Below are 26,925 nucleotides of genomic sequence, written 5' to 3'. Positions count from 1 at the left end.
CCTTCTCCCATCCTGCATGGTCCCTGCTTCGTTTTAGGTACAGAATAGTTAATAGCCAAGCCCAGCAACTTGATCATAAAGCTATGCTGATGTGGAACTATAAAACTTAACTTTTCAGTTTTAATTATCAGCTTTTGCTGCAGTAACAACCCTGTTTGCCCATCTGATGCAGTCCTGTGTTGATTTGAGGTGGATCCTGTAAATATTCACATTCTGTCATTCCTCCTGCACGGAGTCCTGTTGATTTTGGCTCTCTGGCTCGTGCTGGGTTACCAGCTCTTATTTCATTAGAGAAGGGTTACGCTGACTTGCGGTACTTCAGTGTTTGCTAAGTACTTTTTGGAAGCTGGTTTATTACAAAACCAGCTAGAAGCGGAGCCCTCTTTCAGATTTCTCAGCCTTAGCAGAGGTGGAGAAGCGTTCATTTCCCCCACTTTACAGGTGAGGAAACAGCACAAAAGGAGATAATTTGTCCAGCTCCACCAAGTAAGTCAGTGACAGACCACTAAGCAGAACTGGCCTCTAATCTTTCATCATGGTGCCCCATCACCAGCTTGTCCTTCACCCTCCCTTCCCTTTTAACAAGCTGATATTTTCCTTTTCTGTGTTCTGAGATGAATGGTTTTATGTTTCAGTTTGATTTCCACGCTAGACGTTAGATACACTGTTTTCCCCTTAGCGTGTGCTGCAGACGGCATGGAGGCACATTGATGTTTTAAAGCAGAGTCGCTCTGTTGTTCCTCAGGTGTTTGGTGAAGGAGTTGATTCAGTAAAGAAATCTCTCGAAGGAATCTTTGACGATACGGTCCCGGATGGCAAGGTAAAACACCAATTCTCCAGCTGCCTCCTTCCCCCTCCTTTGCAGCCAGCCTAAATGCAGCGTTGACTCTGAGATGCAGGGGGAACGCGGAGCCCCCAGGAGACGAGAGAAGAGGACCCTCTGTGCGCTGTAGGGCTTGTAGCCGCTCTGGGAGGGTTTGAGCTGGCTGCCACGGTCAAAAGGGCTTGCTGTGTGTAGCATCCTACGCACAGCTGGAGGTGCCAGACCCAGAGGGGTGTTAGCACTGCATGCCAGGGAAATGCCTGCCCACAGGAGGACCTAGACATTGCTGGTCCTGTAAAATGGCTCCTTGTGAGCCATATGGGGTTTTCGTAATTTCAGGTTGGCACAACTGTGAAGCACAGGGCTTTCTCTGTTTTGTTCTCATGCGCTTCTGTGAGCTTCTGTGTTTGCAGCCACAATTACAACTGCTTTCTCTTTCCCCAGAGAAAGTCAGCTATAAAACAGCATTAAGACAGTGCTAAGAGGCATATTCTTCATGTAGTGAATATGGGTTTAGCTGCGTGAGCCCACTTGCAGCAAATAGGGATTCTGCAGCTCCATCACTTCCTGGGGATTTATAGCTTGGAGTGCAACTTGGATGTATAAAAGACAGTAAATTCAAAATAAATGCTAAGATTTGCTATTTTGCCATTTCTAGGTATAGGAACTGTAGCATCTACAACAGTTTTGTTGGCCTTGGATTGGTTTACCCCGAAACACAGTGCATTTAAGTTTTAATTTTAAATCTCTTTTTATCACTATTATTTTTTGTTGCATTCCTGGCATTCCCAATAGCCATAGGGTGAAATCCCAGGAAAAGAGCATTGCACCAGTGTAGCTGTGCGAGTGACATGGGAAGGCACACTTTATACTGCTCAGGTAAAACTGCAAAGTTTCCTGTCCAGACAAGTCTTCAATCTAGGCTTATGAATAAAAGGTCTTTTCTATAAGAGGGCTTTTGGATACAGCATATAATGTTCCTTACACTTGTTATTGATGAAGAAGGAGATTGTATTTGGCTGGTAGAGTGTTAATGGATTTTGTCTGTTTAGAGGGAAAAAGAAGTGGCACTGAGCAGTGTCCATCAGCACAATCCCGACTGTGATATTTGGGTTCACGAGTATTTTACGCCGTCTTGGTTCTGCCTGCCGAACAACCAGCCTGCTCTGACAGTCATCCGTCCTGGGGACACCACACGAGATGTGCTGGAAATTATTTGCAAGGTAAAGGCTGCGAGCGTGCCCTGGAGCAGGGTGAAGTGTCTACAACCCTGAGCCCTTTCAGTTGAACCTCATAGTGACTTTCTTATATGCCAGTGCTCAGACCGCACTGTGTTGAGGGATCAGTTGTACGTTAGATGAAAAACATGAATTATACTGAAATTTTCATGCTAGCACCACACAAGAAAAATTCCAATTTAGCTGGAGCTAAACTTGGCATGGGTGTAGGGAGAGGGAGGCAGACTAGTTTTTGCCTTTTCCACTCTGGCCGCTGTGCATGAGCCTCTGAAGTGCTGTCGCACCCTGACTCTGCCTCTGCTGCCACCGCTCACGTACCCACCCGCCCACCCACTCCCCCTCCCCTGGAGACCAAGGTGTGTGCAGGACCCTTCTCCTCTCCCCATCTGCCTCCCAACATCCTGGCCCCCAGCCCGCTTCCTTTCACTGGACGCCCTGTAGCATGACAGGGCAGTCGCCCTGTCCTCACCCGACCACCCTGGTTTCCCCCACCTCTTCCAAGCCCTCCCATGGCCCATTCGCTTCTCTGCCAGGCAAGCGGGGTGATCTCACCTTTTCCCAGGTGCCAGGTCGTCCTGTTTGCAGGTGCCGTTCCTCCTTCCTTCCCCCTGCCGCTTCCTCCCCTCCAGCTGGTGTGGAGGAGGAAGGTACGGAGAAAACAGCAGCAGCAGGAGTAGGAGAAGGTGCCTGTGTTTGCTGTCTGCATTGCAGAGTCAGACTCACCTTGTGTAGGTGGCAGGAGGGAAGAGAGAGGAAAGCTTTTATCTGCATTGGGGGGGTGGAAGAAAAACCACCTGGATTTCTTTGCAAGATGAAGTATCAGAGACATTTGGCCATTAAAAAGAGTTACATCTCAGCAGAGAAGTTGAAAGCTTTGACAAATTAAATACAAGCTTTCAGTTCTGGCAGCTACATAATGTATGTTTTCTGCTAACCAGCTGACTGCAAGCTAGACCCAACTCATGTCACGTGCCGTTCTGAAAAGTGAGTCCTCTTTTGTACAACAACAACAGCAAAAGAAAAGAAAACATTTATTACTATTAAGAGCTTAACTTTGGGGACTTTTAGAACATGTTGCATGTGCTTCCAAAGAGAGGGAAGGTGAGAGAAAGGCATTTGTTTGCAGTAATTATACAGTGTGCTCATCTCTCTGCCAGGTGCACTATTAAAGAGTGCTGCAGCTTGTGAAAGCTCTTCATTGTATTCAGGAAAAGATGACATTTTTGGAGAGAGACATAATAGGGAAGCTGGATGACACACTATTAGTAATGATTTATTTTTAGGATTTATATTTTCCTTTGGGTAAGAGTGATTAACTCAGTGGGCCAGATCCTTAGCTGGAGTAAATTGGTGTAGCTCCACTGGTTTCAGTAGGTGCCTGCTGAGAATCTGGTCTCTCACTGTGTGTTTGATTGTTGTGGGTGGTGATGTATAGGGAGAAGGGGAGGTGGGTGAGTGTTTGTTTTTTGAAGAGCTATTATCTGTTTCTTTCTGTAAGAGTGTTCAGTCTGGAAAACACTGATGGATGCTTTCTTTTCTGTAGCATTTAATAATCAATCTCTTTCTTCTGTCTCTTGCATTCAGCTCATTTTTTCCCCTTTAATATCTGATCCACATCATTTCACATCAGTTTGCCATCTGCCATCTGAGAACCAGTCAAGTTCTGGTATAGTAAACATTTCAAGATCTACATTTCATATAAACCTCTTCATTTTTGTAGATGTGGTTAAATCTATCTGTGCTATTAAACTGAGCGTGATTATTCTGTTGGAGAACATTAAGTGCACTCAAGTCATTGTAGGAAATGTGTTCTTACACTAACATTGCTGCTTGTTATTATACAGCGAGTTAGGTTTTGGAGGCTGCTTTGTGACACTTTTATGGTTCAAGATTGGTGGGAAGAGAGTTTAAAGTGTATTTTAAAGTGGTTTCTCGAAGATTTCTCATAAGATTTAACTAATAACATCACTTGGAAGGCAGGAAAAGTCAGTGTATATGCATTAAATTGTTTCCTATGGATAATACTGAGCAGTGTGAACGTGTGTATACGTATTACTAACATTTTCATAATGGTATGTCTTAAAATTGAATAGAAACACACACACTGTATATGGATTTAGGCAGAGCCAGTGTGGGGAGAATAACACCAAAAATGAAGCATAGAAGCCTACATGGCATTTAGTCTTTTGACTGAACTGGATAAAAAGTGAAAAAGGTTCTCTTTTCTCATGATTTGCATTTTTCAAATAGACCTGCTTGAGGGGCAAGAAGCAGATTTCCCCTAGGTCTGTGGGTCTGCGCTCCAAGTCTCTGAGAAGTTACTTAAGCCTGATGCTCTGCGAGCTTACTTTGATTTTGAGCTGGTGCTTTCCTACTGAAAAAGCTTGGGCCACATGAGTGCGAAGCCAGAGTAATACGGTGGGATGGCTAGCGTGTTTCCGTGATGCTGTCATTTCAGCACTGAGGTCTCCCCCACTAAGCTGAAAGAATATGTCTGTCCTTCGCTTTAACTAGAAGGGAGCCGAAATGGATGAATAGTCCGGGTTGTGTGCTGACCCGCTACACCACACGGAGCCTGTTGAATCGGATCACACCCCAGGCTGTAAATTCTTCTTCAAGAGCATGTCCGTTAAGCTGTTGGGTTTTGCTTTAAATTGGGTTAGCTGCTTAATTTACTCCAGACATAGCCAGAGTTATTAGGAGAGAAATAAATAAACCAAGAAGCTTATTTGGACTGCTAAAAGGTATTTTGGGTGGTCTCGAAAGGATATTAACATCGTTAAAGCTGCCCTGTTTCTGCTCCCACCTTCCCGCATATGGATGCAGCTAGACCAGCAACAAGAAAAGTGGGTTAATGGTATGGCTTTTGGGGCAGACTGGCTGTGTCCACTTTAAGAGGACCTTTTCCTTTCACTTCAGTAGAAAATCATGCACCTATTTGCACGTTGGTAGACAAAGCCTTGCTGCAGCTATACAAATGTTAATTAACTAAATGGTGTGGCTCATGTGCTGCACCATCATGGCTTTAATGGTGATGACTCTTATTGCCTGACTTGGATGGGATTGCAATGTAGTGGATGAATGGCATCCACCCCGGCTGATGGTGTTTCTTGGAAGAAATGAGTGGCTCAAAATATATGTGAGTTTTATCCAGTGACCTCTTCAGACGATGCTGTGCTCTGGCATGGTTCGGGGCTTCAGTGCAGCATTGGTCATCTTGCGTTTGGCTCCCTCCTGCTCTCTAAAATGGCCAGCACACACGATTTTCTCGTAAGCAAATCTCCCTGCAAAGACAGGTGTGAAAATGGAGGCGTCAGCGGTCACCTCCATGCCTGATGCAGTGCCCATATCAAAGCAGGCAGAAGCCCTGTCATTGACCGCCGGGATGGTAGATCAAGCCGCTGCCTGCGGGGAAGGTTGCTCTTTTAAGAGGCTATCAGGGCGCAGGCTGCAGAGCGGGTTGCAGGCAGGTGTGAGCTCACCCTGCCCCTGCCCCAGGGCGGGCGGGCGGTGGCTCTGAAGGGGCGGTGGTGGGGTGCCCCAGCCCCCCGGGGAGCCCAGGGTGGCTGAGCATGGGCTTCCTGCCCCGCCAGTGCAGCTGAGGCAGCTCCTGGCCTGCGCCCAATGGCTGGAGGCCCCAGACTGGATAAATTCATGTCCCTCTACAACAGGTTGTGATTTCTGCTGGCCTGGGGCAGGCTGGAAAGCGTCCCTTTGGGTCTCCTCTGCAAGGGGAGGACGTTCGGAGTCACTGTTGGAAGCAACACGAATACCCGGCTGCGGATGGGGGCTCTCTCCCAACCCTGGGCTTTAGTCGATGACACGTAGTTTGTCAGCATAAGTCTGCCTGACCGGCTTGGCCTGATGCTGTATGAAACGCAGCACGTGTACGAGCGCTTCGGCACAGGAGACCACGTGAAGATACACCGTGATGGCAGGAGGAGACTGCCAGGTTGCCTGGCTCCTTTTTCTGCTAGTATGGTTTTTCCACATAGAATTTCTTCCCCACTGGCTTTGCTGTAAATGGCTCAAGTGTTCCATGGACTGTCAGAGAGACTTATCACAGACTTCTCCCTCCAGATGTGGGGTGTGCATTCTGTGGGTTTATGTCTCCTCTGTATGTTTTTGTTTAATTGGTATGCAAGGCGGTCTTCAGTTTGTGTCTAGGGATAGTAAACTAATCTGACCAGAAACTAATCTAGGACTCCTCTGTATCATTTCCGAACCATTAAAGCCAATTCTGCTTCCCTTTAATTTCTGGGGTGTTTGTACGTGTGTGCGTGTAAGAGAGAAAACTAGTGAAAGCAGTCAGTAAACAGTGAGCAAAGCGTGCCAAATGCTTATCAAAAAAGAAAAAAAGGGGAGATGGCAAGGATCTCCTACATTCAGCTCTTTTTATTTTGGCCCTTGATAGATTTCAAATTCTTTATTTAATTAACTACGTATTTGTCCAGATTACAGATGTTATTCCATTTCAGATACTTGATTTCATATAAGGATAATTTGGTCTTTGAATTGGACATATTTGAACGTAGTGCTATGTTGAGTGCAGCAATAGATCTGTCTTTTTTTTTTTTTCTTGGTAGCTCTTTTTTATTCATGGGCTGATCTAGACTTTCAAAAACATTCACTGTTCTCTGAGTATTTGCTGAAGGGTTTGCTAGGTCAGTGTGTGATCTTTTCCACAGGTCACTCGGTGTACGTTACTCGTCATCTATGCTGTGTGATCAGTCAGCTGAGTCCTGGTGTATCATCGTCTTGGCTTGAACTGGATAAGCGAGGCTTTAAAAAACATAACAAATAGGCAATAATGACGTTCTTGCATGACTTTTCAGATGAGCCGTTGTTTTTAGTACAACCTAGGAAACTTTGGTAATTTGCTTGTATAAAATGAAAAGGCCAATATATAAAAGCATATAATAATGGGATTTCAAAAGTGACAATGAGGAGAATTTACCTGCTGTATTTGTGAGTCACTTTGGGGTTTTTCATTAGCTTTAGTCAACAGTTTACGAACTTTGAAAGTAACTTCTGAATGACATCCTTTGTGTTTATCATAATTCTAATGTGTTTTGATTACACACTGCATTAACCTCTGCTTAAATCAAGCTTATTAATCGTGCTGAGAAAAGGTCGTTAACATCTCCCAGACCAAATGCCGTATCCTCAGCTAGTTATAGCTAATTCATTAAAATGGTGTGACCTGTTTCCCCTGGGATGTGATCCAATGTGCAACTCCTGGCTTCTTTTAGCCTTATAAAGCCAGTGTATCCTGAGCTGTTTTGAATTTAGAGGACATACAGATTCTTTTTATATTAACCTTGCTCGAAATTTACCACATCATGCTTACTCACTAAATTATGAAGATGCTAAAAAACCCAAAAGAAACAGAAAAAACTTTCCTGTTACATTTTTCTCCATTAGCAGAACATTTATTTTCCTCCTTGCGATTTTAAATGCCCTTTGTATACAAAGGTATGCTCTGAGTCTTCTGCTGTAATAGCGTTTGCTTATTTCTGCAATAGCATGGGAGGGAGCAGAACTGCCAGATAAGCAGGACCAAAGAGGCTGCTTAGAGTACTAGCACTGCCCTTGACATCCTGGTCAGTGGTTAAATGAACACTTATCCCTGGGGAAGAGGAGGAGGTTCAGGTTCTTGTTCAGGTTAGGAGATCATGGGCCTCTTGTGAAAGACGGTGCTGGGGCATTTTTCTTCCTATGAGTGTTAGGCCATTCTCTACGTATAGATGATGTGAGCCATTGCTTTTCTCTTCTAAAGCCTCTTCTCCGTTTCTTGCAGACACACCAGCTGGATCACACTGCTCACTACCTGCGTCTTAAATTCCTGATTGAAAACCAGATCCAATTTTATGTACCAAAGCCAGAAGAGGATATCTATGAACTGGTAATGCTACCTCCTGAGCAATATTAAATGACACTTGGTAGGACACTATTAATTAGTGTTTATCTGACATTTGTAATATGCAGAGTTAACTTGCAATTATAGTGCTTTGCAGACCATAGCAAATTGGCCTACAGTAAAGTAATCTCTCCAAATATTTCATCCTGAGGAGAGTTGGTGTTTAGCTTATGTTTGTGCATGCATGTATCTGTGTGGAAGAGAGAGAGGAGGAACAGCCACAGGTAATGTGTGAAAGTCACTGTAACATACATTTAAGCTTAACTTCTCTCAAGGTTGCCTTTTCCTGTTGTTCATATTGTCCTTGGTGGTTTTAAAGACATAGTATTGAGGCCTGAGTATTTCTTGTTCGGATGACTTTGCCTGATTTTTAAAGAGGGGGGAAAGGCACAAGTAGTTGGGTTTTTTTGTTTGTTTTTTTGTTTGTTTTTTTCCTAAATGGGAAGGTAAATGTTGAGATTAAAAAGCTCTGGAGTTATGTATGAGAATATACTTTCCTAATTGCTTCAGTTGGATGTTTTCATATCATTCATCTCAAAAGCAGACTTCAAAGGAATTTTGAAGTGAGAGATTAAAAAAAAGACCAAACAAAATTAGTGTCATGCTTTAACTCTGTGATTTTACACATGCACGCTGTAAAGCTTTTTAAAGTCCTTTTCATTGGTGGCAGATTTATTTATAAAAAGTAAAACTTCACCAGTTATAGATGCTTTTGTTCATTTAGTAAATGAACAAAGGGATTTGCCATTAACACTGTCAACAAAAAAAAAGAGTGAGAAAGTGCTAGTGGAGTACTAAGACTGGGAAGTGAAATATAGTTGGGAAAAATTAAAACTCAGAGGAGACAGATTTTAGCTTTCATAGCCTGGAAGGACTTTGGTGACTTGTCTTATGTTGAGAGGATGTAGGATTGACATAGTTAGCAGTTATTGCTTATTCTGAAAAAATGAAATTAAACCAAAACTCTACAGTCAGTGGGACTATGTACATGCTGAAAGATTATAATATAGATAGGTGCTGCAGGTTTATATCTAATGTAGTAACATTAAAACAACACACATTTGTATGTTTGCTTGTGTGTGTGTGCTTGTTTCATGAGAAAATTTGAGTTACTTTATTTAAGTGTTCAATTAAATTATTCTGGTGCAATATGATAAAACTAATGCCTCTATTTTTGTCGTCTCCTGAATAGCTGTTTATAATATTGTCTAATGTTGATGTCACCTTGCTAGAGCTATCTTCCATCTACTAAAATGCTTTTATGGACATACATTACTTAGGATGATACTCCTTTTTCTTGCAGAATGTATCAGATATATTTAAATAAGAAACAGAGATTAAATATCCATACTCCATTCCTCTCCAAAACATTAATGGTGATGCTTTGTGTACTGACACAGTCTTTCAAAAATTCACAAACTCAGTTTATTATGTGTTAAAAATGTTACTAAGGGCTCAGGGCAGAGTATTTAACATTAGGTGCTGTACCAGGCAGTTACACTTTTAAGCACCTTTTATTGTAAACTAAGTGTTGGAGTGTTTTGGCGGAAGCCTGACGTGCCAGACTCTTTACTCTGGGGAGGATGGCACTTTTAGACGGAAGCAGGAGACTGGAGGCCTCCCTGAAAATCCTGCAGGTAGGATGAGGCTGGGGTGAAGGCATTGGGGCTGCTGGAAAAGGTAGCCCTGGGAGAGGGTGCTGGGACAAGACCAAAAGTGGTAGAGAAAAAAAGGGCAAGGAAGAGAAAATCTTGAGGGGGGGGGGAAAGAAGGAAAAAAAAAAATCCCAAAACTGCTATGAGAAACACTATGAGGGACTGGAGCGGCTCACAGGGGCAACGCTGCTGCTGTCAGGAAGAAATCCTGTCCCCGGGCCCTCCCCGGTGCCTAGGAACACCCCTGGGGTGCTCCCGCTATTGCTATCAAACCCCAGAGCCCTGGGCCCCATGCCGGGTCCTACGAGCCTGTGGTGCCCACAAGGCTGGCAGCTTCATGGCGTGAGCCACCATAGCCCAAATATGCTGCCTGCCTTTGGTGTGGGGGCAGCAGGTCCCCGGGGCACGGAAATGCAAGCAGCACCTCAGGGCTGCTGTCGCACTCACGCTCTGGTTTGGTGCAGTCTGAGCATCCCAGTTATTTGCCTCCTGTTCAACAGAGGTTCTTGCTTGAAAACAGCGCTTTAGGATGCAGGCAGCAAGCGGCTCCCATATCCCTGCGAGAGCTTGTCAGCTGTCCTCCTTGGTTCTGGTCCTGCACACTCGCTTTCGATGACTGCAGGGATCAGACACAAGTTTTGTGCTGAAAATGCTGCTTTTTTCGCTCCTTTTTTTCTTTCTCCTCTTTTTAAAACCCTTGCTGAAATCTAGCTGAGATTTTTGTAAATGTCATTTGACTCTTTTTCAGGTTCTGAACAATACATTCCTATATATGAAAACTGCATTTTAAAAATATTGCTAGCATGACATCCTCATTTAATTTACGATACATTTTATTTTACTATATACAACCATTTAAATGGGTATATAACTGTTCTGTAATACCTAATATTTGCAGTTAAACAGATGTGTAAGTGCTGATATAAGCAGGAGATAAAATTATATTTTTAAGGAAACCCTTTACTAATGAGTTACTCTTCTTTTTTAAAGAAATGGTTTAAATACTTCAGTCCAGACACTGATGTCACTTAGTTTCAAAATGTTAATTATTGTGAATTGCTTTTTTACACACTCATACCAGCACGCAAACAAAATCAATATTTACGTGTGGGCTCTCATTCACCTGTGGGTATGATTTTTTTCCGAAGACAAAAGGACGGTTTGTTACTTAAGTGCTAGCCTGTGCTATGGACAAACCACCTTCAAACCTGTGCTGACCCAGAGGTTTCCAGTATGTCAAGGCTGTCTTACAAAGAGTAAGTCAAGGCTGACTCCCAAAGATGTCAGCTCAGAGCCTCTAAATATCTGACTTTGTCTGGAAAAGCAGTATTTCCCTGCCTCAGGTGAGGTGGCAGGACCCAACACAAGCATCTTTGTTCAGAGCTCGGGGCAGGACCCGGGTGCAATAGCAAGCCACACAAGACAGGAGAATGTAAGTGATTTAAAAACACAAGATGTGTGAGCAGTGGTGGAGGGGTGTAGCCCTGCTGAGGGGTTGCTTGGCTCCTGAAAGGCAGAGTGAATTACACCTACGTGCGTAGGCTTCTGGGTTATTACCTAGGTGTGAATTTGTGCTGGTCTCCCAGGAAGGATGTTAATGACCATTTCAAAGACTTGGGGGCTTTTCTTGGTACAAATAAACATAAATGTGTAAGGATGAAATTTCATGCTAAGAAATCTGGTAGTCTTCTAACAATTAAGAAATGTATTTAAGAAACAAAATCCCTCCTTGTGATTTTAATACTATCGAGTAATTTAATTCCTGCAATGTCTTAATTTAAAGAATATAAAAATGTTAAATGATGACTACCCATAAAATACAAAAACAGGAATAGGAGCTCTGTTTCTTGTGCACTCAAAATGGTATCGACTGAGTGAAATAAATAGATGTATCCTTGCTTTCATGATGGTGGTAATAAAACACTGCTGCCTCCTCTTTAACTCTGTTCCTAACAGTAAAGCTTAGTGACACTATGAATACATCTCATGCATGTGGAGAAAAATTATTTGATAAATAATGACAACAGTCCATTTCTTCTGCCTGTAATTAAAAAAAAAAGTCATCTGTTCAGAATGATTACAATTGATGTCCACCCACAATAACATATTTTTGTGGGTTTTTTTTCTATTCAGCTGTACAAAGAAATCGAAATCTGTCAGAAAATTACACAGCACATTCAAATAGAGAAGTCTGATGCATCCTCTGATATTTATGGTGAGTTTCTCCTTGATTTGTTTTTACTTTTCTGCCAAGTCAATTCTAGTGTGTGCAGGTTCTTGCTTGCTATTCATTGATATACCTGACAGGCTTGTTGAACACAATAAGAAAAGCACATCTGATTCCTATGCCATCCACAGAAAGCTTGCTCCCCTGCCCTGAAGCAGGACGGTTTTACTTGTAGTGAACTGAACGCCGTGTTTCCTGGTTCTCGAGCTGTAGGATGTGCAGCTCTTTGATGAGAACTACGGTGGCAGAAAGGACAAATGTTTTCTTGTTCTTGTAGTTTCTCAAAACACCACCTATGGAGTTTGTGCAGCTGAGCGCCAGCAGAAAACAGCATCCTCTGCCAGTTGTCACATCTTACATGAATGCCTGCATTGCGGCGTTCACAGGGGCCCTGCAGTGGGGCTTGGGAGAGGGCTGCTGCTGTGGCTCGCCACGGCTAGCAGGCTCTCCCCCTCCTCACCCCTTCCACCAAGTGTGATGGCAGGGATGCTGCCAGGAGCATTGCTGTGGGTACGAGGCATCTCAAGGTCTGTGGCCGGGCAGGTGTCCCAGGAGAGGCTGCTTGGCCTCCTTCCCCGCCTGCCGTGGGCACGCAAGGTGGGTCCCTGTCTTGCACCCCTGTTCCCGAGGCTGGGGGAGCCTGGTCCTGGTGCACGTCTGGCCCTCGAGGATGCCCTCTGGACTCCTGGAGCCAGAATCTGACACATGGTACAGATCTGTGTGTAAAATGTAAAACAGGGGAGGTCCTCCCTGTGTAATCTCAGCAAAATCCCCAATCTTTACATGGGGTCATCGTATTTCTTAGCTTTCAGAGTATTTCAAATTACAGACCTCCAGCCGGGTGAGTTTCCCCTTTGGTCTGGCAATTACAGTTCTGTTATTTAATTGTATTATTTTTTTTAATTTATTAAATTTTAAAGTTACTTGTGCAACCTACCCTGTGGGAAGCCAATCTGCATCTTTTTACTGTTTATCTAAATATTCTGTTTTAATGACTAGAATAATTCTGAATCCCCAAACTGCTTACTATACAGCTGCAGGCCATTTGAATATTGAGCTCTGCTACAAAGCATTGGTACTGACTGCAATTTGAATATTGAAGGCCTAAGAGAGTAATATTAACCAGCACAGTGATGGCCCTAGGTTCAATTATGCTGTGCCTGAAAGCACTGTAAGAGTTAGGGGTATCATGGCATTTCCTGTTTATTTCTTTTTCTCCTCTTTTTTTAAGTGATAGATGGGAAAGACCGTGAAATGCACTGTCATGTCCTGTGAAATGACATCAGCTGTGTGAGACATGGGATGTTATCTGTTCAGTGGCTCCGACCCTGCAGGGAGTGAATGCTAAATACACCCCATAAAAGCTGACTTTGCTCTCCTTGAAAGAAAATGGCAAAACTTACTTTGACTCTAAATGGCAGCAGAATTTTGGTGGTCTGTATGTGTCTCATAGAAACAGTACTATGTGTTCATACAGTGACAAGTGTGTGCTGAAATACGTATGTGCGAGGGAGCAGAGGTGAAGTGTTGATCCTGATGTGGTGCTGGGGAAGGCTAGGGTTCCTCCTGAAATCCTTTTCCATCCTGTATGTTAGGTGCATTTGAGTTTTTAGTTCTTTTAGTCTTTTTACAGAATTAGCGTTGCCAATACATACTTTTACAATCCAGAGAGAAAGCTACAGCACATTCACGAGCTATGGCAACATGAAGATCAGAGCTTTAACATTTTGGCATAGAATCTTTTTAACAGGGTTGCTTAAGGGTTCTTGCTACTGGTTGTGTTTTGAAAAGAACCTAAATCAATAACACGACTGCACAGTCTCCAAGGATCTAAGCACCTGCATAAGTCTGTGAGCGGGGCTGCCTTCGAGGTTGGTTCTCAGTCAGCTGGGCAGTGCTGGAGGCTCAGCCCCTCACAGAGACTTCAACAAGTGCTGGGAATGCAGAGTCAGGAGCCAGTACTGAATGCAGAGTCAGGAGCAAATGCAGAGTCAGGAGCCAGTACTGAAACTGAATGTTTAGAGCACTAAGGGACTTTTTATTCTGACGATTACTTGTTTTTTCTGTGCAGCTTTGTTCAAGCTTCATACTTCTCACCCGTTTTAAAAACATATGTCCAAATTCCCTGTGCCTTGATTCCTCCAGAAGAACTGGAAAAGTCTTCATTTTGAAAATGGATGAGATTATGAAAATCATTAGTGACATTACCTGTTGCTGTTGCTAGTATTCCAGCTATAGCAATAATAATACTTGTAAATCACCTTGAATTTTCAAGATCCTTCACAAGCAGCTATTCACTAATCCCAACAATGTAGACTTAGTGCTGTTATCTCAATTTAAACAGACATAGTATCAAAGATAGGGAGGTGAAACGCTTTCACTAAGGGTGCAATTAGACAGGCCAGTTCAGCTCACTAGCCTGGTAGAAAGGTAAGATAATAAAAGAAGTGAATAGCTGTCTGCTGGCTTTGCGAGCTGTTTTGGGCCAGCTAAGAGATCCTGGTGCTGGGGAGGGGGCAGAGCTGCCCCTTCAGCCGTTACCAGGCCTTTGGAGCAGCTTGGCCATCGTGCCTGAGCACACCATGAGTTCAAGTGACATAAAGAGGACAGAGCAGAGCGTTTCAGGGAAAACTCACCTGGGAAGATTTCATAGTGTTTCTACTCCCACCAGCGTGCCTGTGGTAAGAGGCACTCCTGGAGCGCCTGGCCAGTGTGTCGGACCTTGTCAGCGTTAGATCTGTCAATGTGATGCTGTTGCTGATGCCTGGGCACATACGTTCTTGCCTCTTTCACTGGTACCAGCCTCTTTGCAAAGGTTGTGTGGGCAGGAATCAGGGCGCACCAGCAGTAAGAACCTATTGCTTCCAGCTCCTATGTGTACCAGGAACATACTGGCATTTTTCTTAGCTACTGTGTGTCTCAGGGGGCTGAGGTAATTTTCTGGAGGCGGATTTGTTCAGGTATTGTGCTGGTTCAGTGAGGCCATGTGCAGTCATAGATACAGACTTTTGTTCTCCTGTCATCAAAACTTTGCAGTGAAGAAGAGACTCTGTCTGGGTCACCACCCATCTCTTCACACCTGTGTTTCAGAGTCCATGCACAGTTTGATAATAATCTTTTTGGCAGTGATGGCAGCTTATGCAATCGCTGTTGCTTCCACCCACTCCTGCCCTTCCTCTCATGCAATGCTAGTACACGTGTTTTTGTGGAGCACCTGCAGAATTCAGCCAGATGAAAACTGTACATTCGTACTAGAGGTGTGTATATACGAACTACACATACATGTTTATGCATATATGCAAGTGTGTATATATATATACAAGTATATATATACATATATCTATATACATATATCTATACACACACACACACACACACACTCTTAAGTATTTCCCATCTGGATGAGTTCCCTGCTCTGCTTTACTGCATGGCAGTGAAAGCACTGGTACCGGCACTGCAGTGGAACAGGAATGCTGCTTCAAATTGTTTACCGGATCCAGCCACATCACAACTGTGGAAATAAAACAGTTTATCCATACCTGGGGTATGGTCACATGCCCTGTCTGCGGAGGGGTTATGTGTATTTGTGAGATGACCGTTTCAAGGCCGTTGCCAATTGCCCATCTCTCATCTCTTAAAGGTGATGACAACACATGTAATTGCTCTTTACACCTGTTCCGCTCTCTGGATTTTTTTTTCAATGAAAGCCGAATTAAAAAGCAACTACACTTGCCCTTAGCCCTGACAGATTGGAGGAGGCAGAGGTCTTCTCATGGAGGAGAATGGGAGCTTGGGACTGCTTGGGCGTGTTAATCTCTTCACAGTTAGCCACAGCAAGAACTTGAGATGCAGCTCAGCCTTGTTTTAACTGTATGGTAGTTGGCTGCAAAACAACATTTCAGTTGCAAAAGGGTGATGGTATTAGTAACTGATAATTTGTGCTGACTCAAACTGCAATCTTGGGCATGCTCCACTGTGCTTCTGGTTAAGGATTTTCCAGGTAGGCTTTGCAGTGATGACAACCAATAGCTACTATTTTTTTACAGCTGCTCTTTTGTTTAGTTAAGAGTTTTTCTCTCTGCCAAACTTGGTGTGATGAGCGAGCTTCACAAATTTCATTTTATTCAGGCTGAGGAGCTCGCATACGGATTCCAAGTAGCTCAGTAAGTCACGAAGGGCCATATGCTCCTCACTTTTAGGCTGCCACATTCTTCCCCCTCCTTTCTTTTTTTTAAATGGTGGATGAAAAAATAACTTCTCATCCATAAGCACCAACTTGAAGGGAGTCCTAAAGTTGGAATAGGCTCCCAGCACATCTGCTTCCTCTTGGCTGGTGGCTGATTCCATGTCAAACAAGCGTCTCCCCCCAGAGGTTTGTAAATGTTTTTCTAGTCGGAAAAAGAGAGACCAAATGGTTGCCTACACCCATTTAGGGAGTAATGAAGTTTCAGAAAGGCAAATGTTCTGCTTTAGGTAACTCTCAACAGTGAATAAATAAACTCTATTTAACTAACCACATTGTATTTCCTTTGCACGTTGTTATCTTACACAGTGTCAAACACAAATGGCAGGAAAATCACCAAAACCAAATGTAACAGTACCATTTGCACTGTTTAAATTAAGGCTGTGTCAGTACTTCCATTATAAGGCTGGTCTATGGGTCTCTAATGTAGCTATAAAATGAGCTGAGACTTAGCAAATAACAGGTTGTGCCAGGAGCAGCTGAGAATAGAAAGGGGGAGAAGGGGAAGCAGCATTTTTACAAACTTGTCCAGTCCAGAAATTGAAAAAAGTAAAAGTTGGCATTCTGCTTTAGCAGGCGCTGTAATTCCTTGTCTGAGTTCAGGATGGCATGTCAGCCATAGCTCTCCGTTTCCTGGCTTTTGTCAGTTTGGGTCACAAACGACATCTCTGTGCAGCTTTTGTCTGCAAACAGCAAAACTTCTTGAAGTGACCTTTTGTGGCAAGAGAATTGGAAGTCTGTTCCAACGTTTTGCAGCTGTAGTATCCTCAAATAAAGCCATAGATGATTTATGTATGAATTCAGAAATTCAGTTCAGGTTTTTGTTAAAGCCACTTTGATTTTTTTAACTTTCCCTTTACGTTTGTAAAGGTTTATGGGAAAGGAGAAGGGAGGAATTCCCGACTGCTCGCTGCAGGGACAGCACAGCCTTACCTGTAGTGTGTGCAGTTGGTAGGACACACTGGAAGTGGTTGGCTTTTTCTAACTGTCTCGTTGGGTACCTCCCTAGGTTTCTCTCTGTCCTCTGTGGAAGAAGAAGGGATTCGTCGGCTGTATGTGAACGGCGTCAAAGAGACAGGCCTGGCTTTCAAGAAAGGTAAAAGACTTTTAAAAGTGTTTTTGTTACTGTTTGTTTAATCCTGGTATAGACCTGGTATGTTGGGATAGGAGCTTTACGAACACACCAAACCAGGGTCCCAGTCCAAAAGAGACCATGGTGTTTTGGGAAGAACCTTAGGTACTGAATACATGGCTGTTCTGCTCTTGGGATCAGCTGTGCTATATAGGCAACCTCTTAGTTTTGAGTTGCTGTGTATGTAGCAGGGTCAGCATGTCCCTTGCAGCTAGAAAGAGGAGCAGGGCCCCTCTCAAGTCAGTCACTGCAAGATAAACAGGTACAGTAGAGGTCATCATAGTGCTCTCTGCGGCTGGGATTACTCCCTCTAGTTTTGCAGGAAGTATGACAGCACTTGGACCAGAAACCAGCAGAGATAACTAGGCTGCTGGGCTCGTCCCAGGGCAGAGCAGGATATGGTTTAAATGCAGCTTGCCGAAGCTGAGGTCGACCCTGACACTGCCATGCCCTTACTGCTTTTCCCATTCATTGCCCTTTCTGATGTGCTGGCACAGCTGCTCATGCAGTCACGGGATGGGCTGGTCAGGGAGCTGGGCATCTGAAACCTAACCAGATTTTAAAGTATAACATGGGGAGCATGTAGAGTGAGAAGACTCTCATCTCGTCATAACCTATCAGTATATGCAGAGTCCTCAAAAACACCTGTAGAGTTTTATTGGTGAGTGGTTACATGGTCATACAGCGCTTACAGCAAATTCAGCAAATTCAGCAGTTTCATACAGCAATTCATACAGCAAATTCAACAGTTTGCTGTTGCTGAAAGCAATGGGGGCTGGCCTCCCCCAAACTGCTCTAGCCCTTTGCCTTGTGCTGACTCTGGCACTCTTAGCTGAGCCGATTCAGCTCCCCGTCTTGATAGAAAACTGTTGCGGCAGAACTGCGTTGCTGGTTTTCTGACCCACTGGCAAATGGAGTTGGCTTGTGTTGCAGTGAAGCAAGTGGCAGAAGTGGCAGAGTGGAGGGACAGGACTGTGCAGACAGAAACTGTGAAGGAAGAAACAGGGGGCAGAGGAGGGGGAACAGTTCTGGCTGCAGGGAGCCTGGAGTTTCACTCAGCTGTAACCTCTAACCCTAACTTAAGAAAACCCCTAGGTGGTTCTGGAGTCTGCTGCATATGTCTATTGAGCTTGAAAAGATCATCTTTCTCTCCTCACCCCACCTCAGCCCCATATGATTCCCTGGCTGACAGGATGGGGATTCTGCCAAAAGCCCCGAAAGGAGGCTGGGGGGCGGCTCTCTGCCAGCCTGCACCAGGGAAATAAAACTCTGTGGGCTTCTTGTGGGGAGCAAAGAGAATATTGGGGGGTGGGAGAGTTCAGCAGAGCTTCCTTATTTTGCTTTTAGAAAATGTTTGAGCAACAATTTAAATGAATGCATGAACACAGACTGCCTCCTGTGGGGCTGAAACGCTAAAACACGCTTTCAGTGATATATTGCTCTTCATAACTGATATAAAAAGCCACTTCTGTATGCACAGTATTTGGCAGGATATTATGACAAGATACCCATACTTAGCAGAAAGCAGGGAGAAAAACTCTCTCTTCCTCCCATTATTTACATTCATGTTTGCATTTGACTGCGCTTCCTATAGCTAACCAGTAGAGATACAGTATTGCATTTTCAATCTTTTCTCCAATTAGAAAACTTAAATTTTATTTTCTCCTTATAATTTTTATGATTTATCTTTTTATTTTTTCTGTTGGTCTGCGTTAACTAGACCATTGGTGGAATTTGAGGTGCTTGATTGTACTGAGATAGACATGATGCTTTATCCCAAATGATTCAAAACAAGGATTACAAAGAGTAAATGAAGCCCCAGATACGATGTTTATGGTTGCAGGCATATTAATGTGCTACTATTATGACATGGCATCGCTAAGTAGAATAAATGAAATAATGTGAAATGCTTGACTTGCTTTGTTTTGTCCTTGTTTCAGATATGATTTTATGGTCCATTTACTTTGTAGCTATTCTATCTAGTTCATTTTATTCTCTCCGAAACTGCATGCCACACTACAGTTTCTGGGCACAATTACATGCATTTAGAAAGATCTCAATTTTCCTAAAGAAGACTGAAGCTCTGTAGCCTCCTCCCTTCCATGTTTCTTTCTTGAATGCGGGTAGGTAATCTGTTTCCTGGAGGATGCAGCTGAGCTCTGCTCGCAGCTCAGGCTCATTGAGTCAGGCCTTTCACCTGGGCTTAAGGGTGGAAAGACTTGTCCTCTGCATGACTGCCCAGCCAGAGGACTGCACGGCACGAGGGCAGGTTACCCCCACAGAGGGAGCAGCTCTTTTGACCCTGTAAATTCCAGCTTTCGTCCCTGTAAATGCCAGGACAGTGACTGGGATGCCACGGCGGTCCCGTTGGTGGGTTGGTGGCCATTGCAGAGTATGCTTTCCCACCGGCCGTGCCCAGCTGGCCGGCTCCTGGGGGGATGCCTGTGGGGGACCACCAGCATCACCCTCAAGTGGAGAAAAAACCCGCGACGATCGGGGCTGTCAGCACCGACGTGCCCTGGTGCGCCACCGCCTGCCTGACCCTAAAGGTTATTTGGGATTAAACCCTGGTCCAGCTTGCTGTTGTCAGTCGGAGAGCGGGCCCAGCTGGCTGAGGGGAAGGTCAGGTTTCCTGCAGCACCTCAGAGGCTTCACGTCGCCTGTTGGCATCGCTGTGTTGCCCCCAAAGCAAATGGGAGTCAGCTGTTTCCTCTGCAGATCCCCTTTTCCCTTGGGTGCTGGTGCTATAAATAGCTGCTGAAATTAGATTGGGAAAAAAACATGACTAACTTACCAAGCGCTAAAATTTGACTTTTGAAGATCTATGTGCTAGGACGTGATTCAGGCAGGGCCAGAGAGGAGGCTATCTGAAGTCCTACACCATACACCCCAACTGAGCAGGAAACGTTTTCTCTCCTCCTAAGGTGTATGGGTAGGGTGACCACTTCAAATAAAAGCCTTCACTTATATGGAAAGTTAAAAGCAAGAATCAAGCCAGGCCAGCTACTCCATCCTTCCCCAGTCTTGCGTGCAGCACCTCAGAAGTCTGACTCTGTCCTTCAATATGTATTTATTTACGAGCAATGTGTTGTGTAGGGTGGCTTGCTGTACAGCGGCTGTTCCCTTGCAGAGTGACGTGAAGAAAAAGGGGATATCTTGTTGCTGGTACATTGTGAGGGACTTCCTGGGCACCGCGCTCTCAGGGATGGTACTGGAGTACCAGCCTGACAACAGATCTCGCAAAAGTCCATCAAATTTCAATATCATTTGCAGTCATAAATGTTGACTTTATGTCTAGACGTAACACTGTCTGGCACTTCATAAACACCCGGCTGAGCTCCTTCATGTCTGTGGGTAACAGAAAAGTTACTGTACAAGTCTTACCTGTTCCTTTCTGTGTTGCAGGCCTGAAAGCTGGCGATGAAATTGTGGAGATCAACCAGAAAGCTGCTGAGGATCTGGACTCAGCTTTGCTGAAAGATGCCCTTGTTCAGCCTTCGCTGTGTCTTACTGTGCGCACCTATCCTGAGATAGAGGAAGGGCAGAAACTAATGCAGCCACCACCACGTCGCTTGGAAAACCCGTCTGACTTGAGTGACAGCACCCTGGCATTTGCTGGGAGCAACCAAGGTATTGGGTTCAATGTAGAAATTACCTGGAGGAGGATTCATGCTTACAATGTGCTGGTGTAATCCCATTGATCCCTGCATGTAGCTTCCATGGTGGAAGTGAGAGGAATTACAGTCTGAATGTGCTGGGCAGATAATATGTGGGAGCTCTGGAAGCTGTAAGGTATAATCTGCGGTAGCAATGAAGGATGACAGTGTACATGGTTAGGCTGTGATACGTGTGTCATTGCCAAATGCATGTCACATCATCTAGCTGTGCCTACAGTGAGTCGCAGAACTAATTGCTCCTGTCTGGGCTGCTCAGGAGGTGCCTTTACCTCTGGATTTGCCCACAGGATATACACATGGCAGGGAAGGAAGAGGGAAGCATCTGCCCTCTCTGGGATTAGCCAGGAGCACGGGAGCCCAGTGTGTTTGATGAGACACATAAATAACTCAAAAGGACAATTCAAAACACCTAAAGGTAGAGATTGATATTACAGCCAAACGTATCTAACTGGTCCCACAGCACACTGTGGTGGGAAGGGGCATTCCTGCCCACCACGCTGGTTCAGTTCAGAGAACTGAACTGGCAGAAGATCAATCTCTAGCAGATGTGAACTGTTTGCCACTAGTTTAGCTTCCTGAACTGGCTGAGGACAAGCACCTGTGCTGGGATAAGAGAAATGACCGCAGAAGAGCAGGATCGCCTCCTTGGTGGTTGCTAGCCATTACCTCTGTAAGACAACAGTGTTGAGAATTGCACTGGGATAGCAAGAAAGCTCCTTCACCATGTCTCCTCTTACTTGTCTGGTTAGTCAAGTCTTACTTGCCAGCTTCTAAATGCCCCCCCCTACTCGAAAACAGAAGAGGGTACTGGACATACCTGCTTGCTTTAGTTTTTTGGAATAATTTAAAATACATGAGCAATGAATGGAATGGCCAAAAAGAAGTAGTTTCTAGATAATAAAACCTATTCTCAGCTGAGGTAAATTTTGACTTCCAATCAAAAGTAAATAGTGTCTGAATACGTCAAAATACTTTGTTTTCTCCCCAAAGTAAAGGTTTCAGAAATGTCAAAATAATTGTTTTAGTAACTATGAAACGGTTTTGTTTTGGGCATTTGGAATAAAACGCTGGAGCAGGAGGGGGGAGTTAATGCACTTCACCGGGGTTAAAGTCAGCCTTCCCCCAGGACACATCTGTCTGATTGCTGCAATCACTCGGTGTAGGGGCTTCTGGGATGAGTCTTGGTGCAAACTGGAGCTAACCCAGGAGTGGGGTGAGTGCATTAGCATGATGCTGAGCTGGAGCAAGTGAGCCTCAGTGAAAGACAGCTTGCTTGGGCTCAGGACCAAGCTGACTCATCTCTGCCTGCAAAGGGTCAGGGAGGTACAGCCTGCCTCTGAACGTTTCTGGATGCTGCTCTGTTTTTGCTTAAAATATTTACTGAAAGTGATCTAGCAAAAATGTCATTGTTCAGGTGATGGGAACACGTACTGCGGAAAGGGAAAGCTGGACCCCTAGTCTGACTTCGGGGAGTGTGGTATTCATAGCAAGTGGAATAGTGTGAACAAGAAAGCTTAAAAACAGCTTATTGCAAATACTTCTGAGGGGATTGGTAAAAGCAACCTCATGTAAGATGTGGGATAAACCCCCAAAGGCAGTTAAAATTAAACATTTTCAGAAGGACATTGTCCCCTTTTAATTTGCATTGAACTTTTCCCAGTCAGGCTTTTCTGCTGAAAAATCAAGCTCATCTTGTACATTTTAATAGCTGGCCACAAGATGCCCTCATTTCCTACTTAACACCAGCTCTTCGCAAGCCCTATCCTTTTGTCCTTGCCTGTGCTTTTTCACTGAAACCCCAAGTGCTGAGTCCTCATACCTCCACTTTTCGCTGAAGTGGGTGTCTGCGCTGGGTGCAAAGAATTGGGAACTGGGACTTTTGTATTTACGCAACATGGTGATTTCTAAGGCAGAGCAGTCACATTTTGTAACACAGGGTCTCAACAGCTGGTCTCAACAAGCAGTTTCGCTGCTGCTGTCAGTTCTCTGCATCGTTATTTTGAGGGTCATCGAGGGGTCCTTTTCCTTGCTGAGGGTGAGATAGTGCACGGTTCGCCAAATGTATCTGAAGAGCCTAGCATTTGCCTTTTAACATTGTCCAGTAGTAACGCTGTGTGCACCGTGTGAAATGAAGACATAGGATGTGGCTGATGGACACGTCACGGCAAAATCAGACCTCCCGCCTCTGCTGCTTTGTAGACACGACTTCTTTTGTGCTGCTCTCAAGTCATGCCTGTCCTCCTTTGTGAGCTTCTCCAGAGCTGGGTTTTTGTGGTTATCGCAGTGGTGTGGAACAGCTGCTTGTTCTTCCATGTCCTGCAGTGAGCACGTGAACTGTCTGGTGGGCCAAAGCGCCTGCTTCTTAAATAGCTCCCCAGGACCGGGGATAAGCTTTAGGGCTTCCTTTTTCCTTCAGATTTCTCTCGATATGGCTGCCCTTAACTTTTGGTGTGCTCTAGTCAACTCCTTTGCTCTCTCTTTCAGACGACAGGCAACACAGAAGCTAGAGCTCTCTTGACATTTGCTTTCCTTCAAAAAGCATCAAATGTTGAGGTGGGAATCGCCTTCATTCCTCCTCAAAGGGGAAGAAATACTTCTTTAACCAACAGAAGCAACACAATAGCTCATCAGCAGATGTGCAGGTGTCTCTGGCAGCTTCTGAAAGCTCCTGTAGTTGCTATATGAAATATGCCTCTGAAGAATGATGTTAAGATGGTGTTTAAAGCTAAAGAACGCCGATGCTCTAATTTGGGATGACTTAGCCTGAGGTGGGAGTGAAATCAAGGATCTGCACCCAAGTGTGCGATTGGGAGGCAGGTGTTTTGATCTTCCCCATCAATTTCTCTCTATTTAGGTGTTTGTAGAACACAATGTTTTACTGAAGCCTTTCTTCTTCTGGCTCTGTGCTTTTTCAGGGATTCATTACCTAAAATGGGATCCACGTGAAATTTTAAAAAGGAGTACGTGCTTTTATTTGGGAGATTGTGGCTGTATCTTAGATTTTTGGTCTCAGCTCCACAGCTTTTTGTAGAGAGCAGTCAAGTATGAAATACCCACTGACCCATTTATTTGTGTCCTTGTTGATTACAGCGAGTTTGGCTGGCTAGGCAAATCATCTCAGTGATTTCTGTTATATGCTTTATTTATAGCATGCAGATTTTTTCTTCGGTCCTGAAGTAGTGTAGCCCCCCTTTCAGCAGGGGGGTGAAACATTGCTGGGCCAGAATGCCAGCAGGTATAAATCACCTGTAGGCACTTCCATTCTCCAGAAATTCAGGGTCTGGTTGACTGATCATGCTGATGTCCTATCATTATCTTGTTCACTAGCAATTCTTCATCAGCTATGAAGGCAGCAAAGAGTAGATTTTTTGTGTGAGGCAAATCACATTGTGTGTTTTCAACAGAAAGATGCTGTGTTACATTTTTTTAAGAAAGCTTTCCTAACACCTTATTACTCAGTGGGAGGCCTTCCAGGAGCAAAGTGGGGCTGTGTTTTTGGGAGTCAACCTCCCTGAAGTGACTACCAGTGCTCCTGTTAAATACGACATCTCTTACAGCTGTTTCATTACCTTTTATATACTGAGGTTGAGGCTAGAGCTGCAAATCAGCTCTGTGGCAGCGGTTACTTAATTGTGTTTACTTAACAGGTTATCTTGAAATGACCTTGGATTTTATATCTCTAATTGATGTGAAAAATATCATCTTGGGTATGATATATACTTTCCCCTAGGAATTCGCGCTGCGTCAGGCTTGCAGAGCCACAAGTTTTGTTCCTTTCATCTACTACTGTTTTTCCTGGCTTTCAGTCTTCTCTCCTGCTGACGCAGTCTGCATAAATCTGGTTGAGGAGGACTAGCTCTCATTCTGTCTGGAGCCCCACAGCATGTTTTCCTTATTGCCTAAAAGGATCAGTGAGAGCTGTCTCCCCTCCCCATGAGGAGTGCTTTGTCTCCCCATTCTGCTCCACTCACTCCAGGGAATGAGAGGCTGAAAGCTGGAAACACAGCGTTGCATCTCCCCAAAATCATAAAGGAGATATTTTGTTATTAGAACGGGATTTGGGAATGGGAGTAGTCTCCATATTTGTTGTGGTCTCCCCACAATTCACTACCTTTTTTTACACTGGGGTAGAGTTTCTGAGGTTTAGGCTTTGCATGCTCCTGTATTTTGGAGACCTCTAGCATAAGGATGTGAGGACTCTGCAGGGATAACTGCGAGCCATATAAATCACTGTGCAGAACATATAAATGATAAAAAGAAAGTATACCCCTGTTTTGAATGGGTGTATTAATCTTCTAGATATGAAGCAACTAGGCATTTTTAAGGAGTCTATTATTTTGTTATTCAGAAAGCAGGCAAACCAGAGGCTGAAGTTAACACACACTCAAAAGACTATGGTATAAAACTGAAACCAACTTTCATTGCACTATAAGAATGGCCACTAATTTTCATTCCATCCTCGTCCTGTCACAGGTCCCCTTAGGCTAGGTAATTGGGATTTCAGAACAAGCTGAGACTAACAGTAACCTTAATTTCTTCAGGGTTATTTTCCTGGGGCAGACAACTAATTTCATACCTTTTGTAGCATGTTAAAAAACATTGTTATCATTCAGTGCTTGATTTAACAATTCCAGGGGCATTTACTGCAGCAGCAATCTGAGGGTCTTGCATGTAATTAATCAGAGACATGCAGAACTGTCGTTCACGAGATCTATTTTCTAACAGCTTAAAAGCCAAAGCTGAAGGATGTTGCCTCAGTCAGAATTGCATTCAGAGGTCTCATTCCTAGCTTTTCTAAAGTCTGCCTGAGCTGCTGTTGAAATAAGCAGCGTGGCTATTAGCACGTTAGTTTTTGCATTGCGGCTTTGGGTTTCTGGCCCTTTCCATTTTAGCTGCAGTAAGCAGACCTGCTCCCTTACCCGCGGATTTCTAATCTTAATATTCTTGCTGTGTTGCCGCTCCCCCTGCCGGCTCCGCGACCCGAGGCTGCAGCTCGGTACCTGCAGAAGGAAAGGCTGGTTTTTTGGATCTCAGTGTCTCTGCTTTCCAAGCTCACTGAGCACATGCTTCATTTTTAGGTCTATGAAAATTCCTGTTTATTCCAAACAGGCTACTCAAGTGTATTGCACGTATTTGATGAGGCTCCTGACCTGGGGAGGGTGAAAAGTGGCCGCAGTACAGTTGGTATAGGGAAATTTTAATTGAATCTGCATTTCTCCCAAGAAGAGTGAATGAATCAAATGACATTCAGCGTAGGTTTTTCTATATTTGCGCAATTTATTACCTAGTTGAAATGGAAAGGGAAACAATAGAGTTCTGTCAAAAGGGAAAGAGATTTATGGGGCTTGTTCTGTAGCTCTCCAAGAAAGGCAGAATTCCCCTATTCGTTCCTATACTGTTCTTTGGTCACGCAGTTGACTGTAACTGTGATAGCTGCAGCTTGGTTTTACAGGTCTTTGGAGAGGTTATCAATCCTGTGGGACTTCCCAACGGGACAGAATACCCCAGTGTAAAAATTATATTTTCTTCTTTTATGTTTCAGTGTTTCAAAGCTAACCAGAATTCTTCTAAAAAAGAAAAAAATGCATGCTTACCTTTTTTATTGTAGATTTATAGGTGAAATTTTGTCTCAAATAAAAATTTAATCTGAGAGACAGTTCCCTAGCAATTTGTATTAAAATTGTTCCGTTTGTGACAGAGTCTCTTCTGAAAGGTACTCCATTGTCATAACGGGGCTGTTCACCAACAGCATTTAGAAATTACACTTTCTGTTTTAGGAAGCTGCCGTTGAACTGTCAAAGTAAGTGATACTCTTTTCTTTTACGATGACAGTCAAACATGAGCCGCTGAAAGCACTTGGCCACTGAAGCCTCGGCAGGACATCTTGCAGGAGCACAGACACCTGAGTGTCTTGGCTGGGCTTCAGCCGGGGTAGTCGTGTTCTGCCTGGTCCATATTTCTTCTGTCGCTTCAACTTGGATGGGGGTCACTTCTTATTTCTCGCTGAAAG

At 44.2% G+C, this 26,925-nt stretch overlaps 1 protein-coding gene across 13 annotated transcripts in view; it reads left to right on the top strand.

Annotated features, from left to right (window-relative positions):
* TIAM1 (TIAM Rac1 associated GEF 1) overlaps nucleotides 1-26,925 on the top strand; it is a 194,133-nt gene that overhangs the window by 138,599 nt on the left and 28,609 nt on the right. For all 13 annotated transcript variants that reach the window (XM_072845139.1, XM_072845165.1, XM_072845147.1 and 10 more), the window contains 6 exons: nucleotides 746-820; nucleotides 1,876-2,046; nucleotides 7,862-7,966; nucleotides 11,770-11,851; nucleotides 17,116-17,202; nucleotides 20,644-20,868. In XM_072845139.1, coding sequence (XP_072701240.1) covers nucleotides 746-820; nucleotides 1,876-2,046; nucleotides 7,862-7,966; nucleotides 11,770-11,851; nucleotides 17,116-17,202; nucleotides 20,644-20,868 — 745 coding nt within the window. The remainder of the gene's footprint in view (nucleotides 1-745; nucleotides 821-1,875; nucleotides 2,047-7,861; nucleotides 7,967-11,769; nucleotides 11,852-17,115; nucleotides 17,203-20,643; nucleotides 20,869-26,925) is intronic.

This window comes from Ciconia boyciana, chromosome 1 (genome assembly GCF_034638445.1).
Source record: "Ciconia boyciana chromosome 1, ASM3463844v1, whole genome shotgun sequence".
NCBI classification, from domain to species: Eukaryota; Metazoa; Chordata; class Aves; order Ciconiiformes; family Ciconiidae; genus Ciconia; species Ciconia boyciana.
Note: the sequence above shows the minus strand (reverse complement) of the source record. Positions and strands in the feature narration are given on the sequence as shown.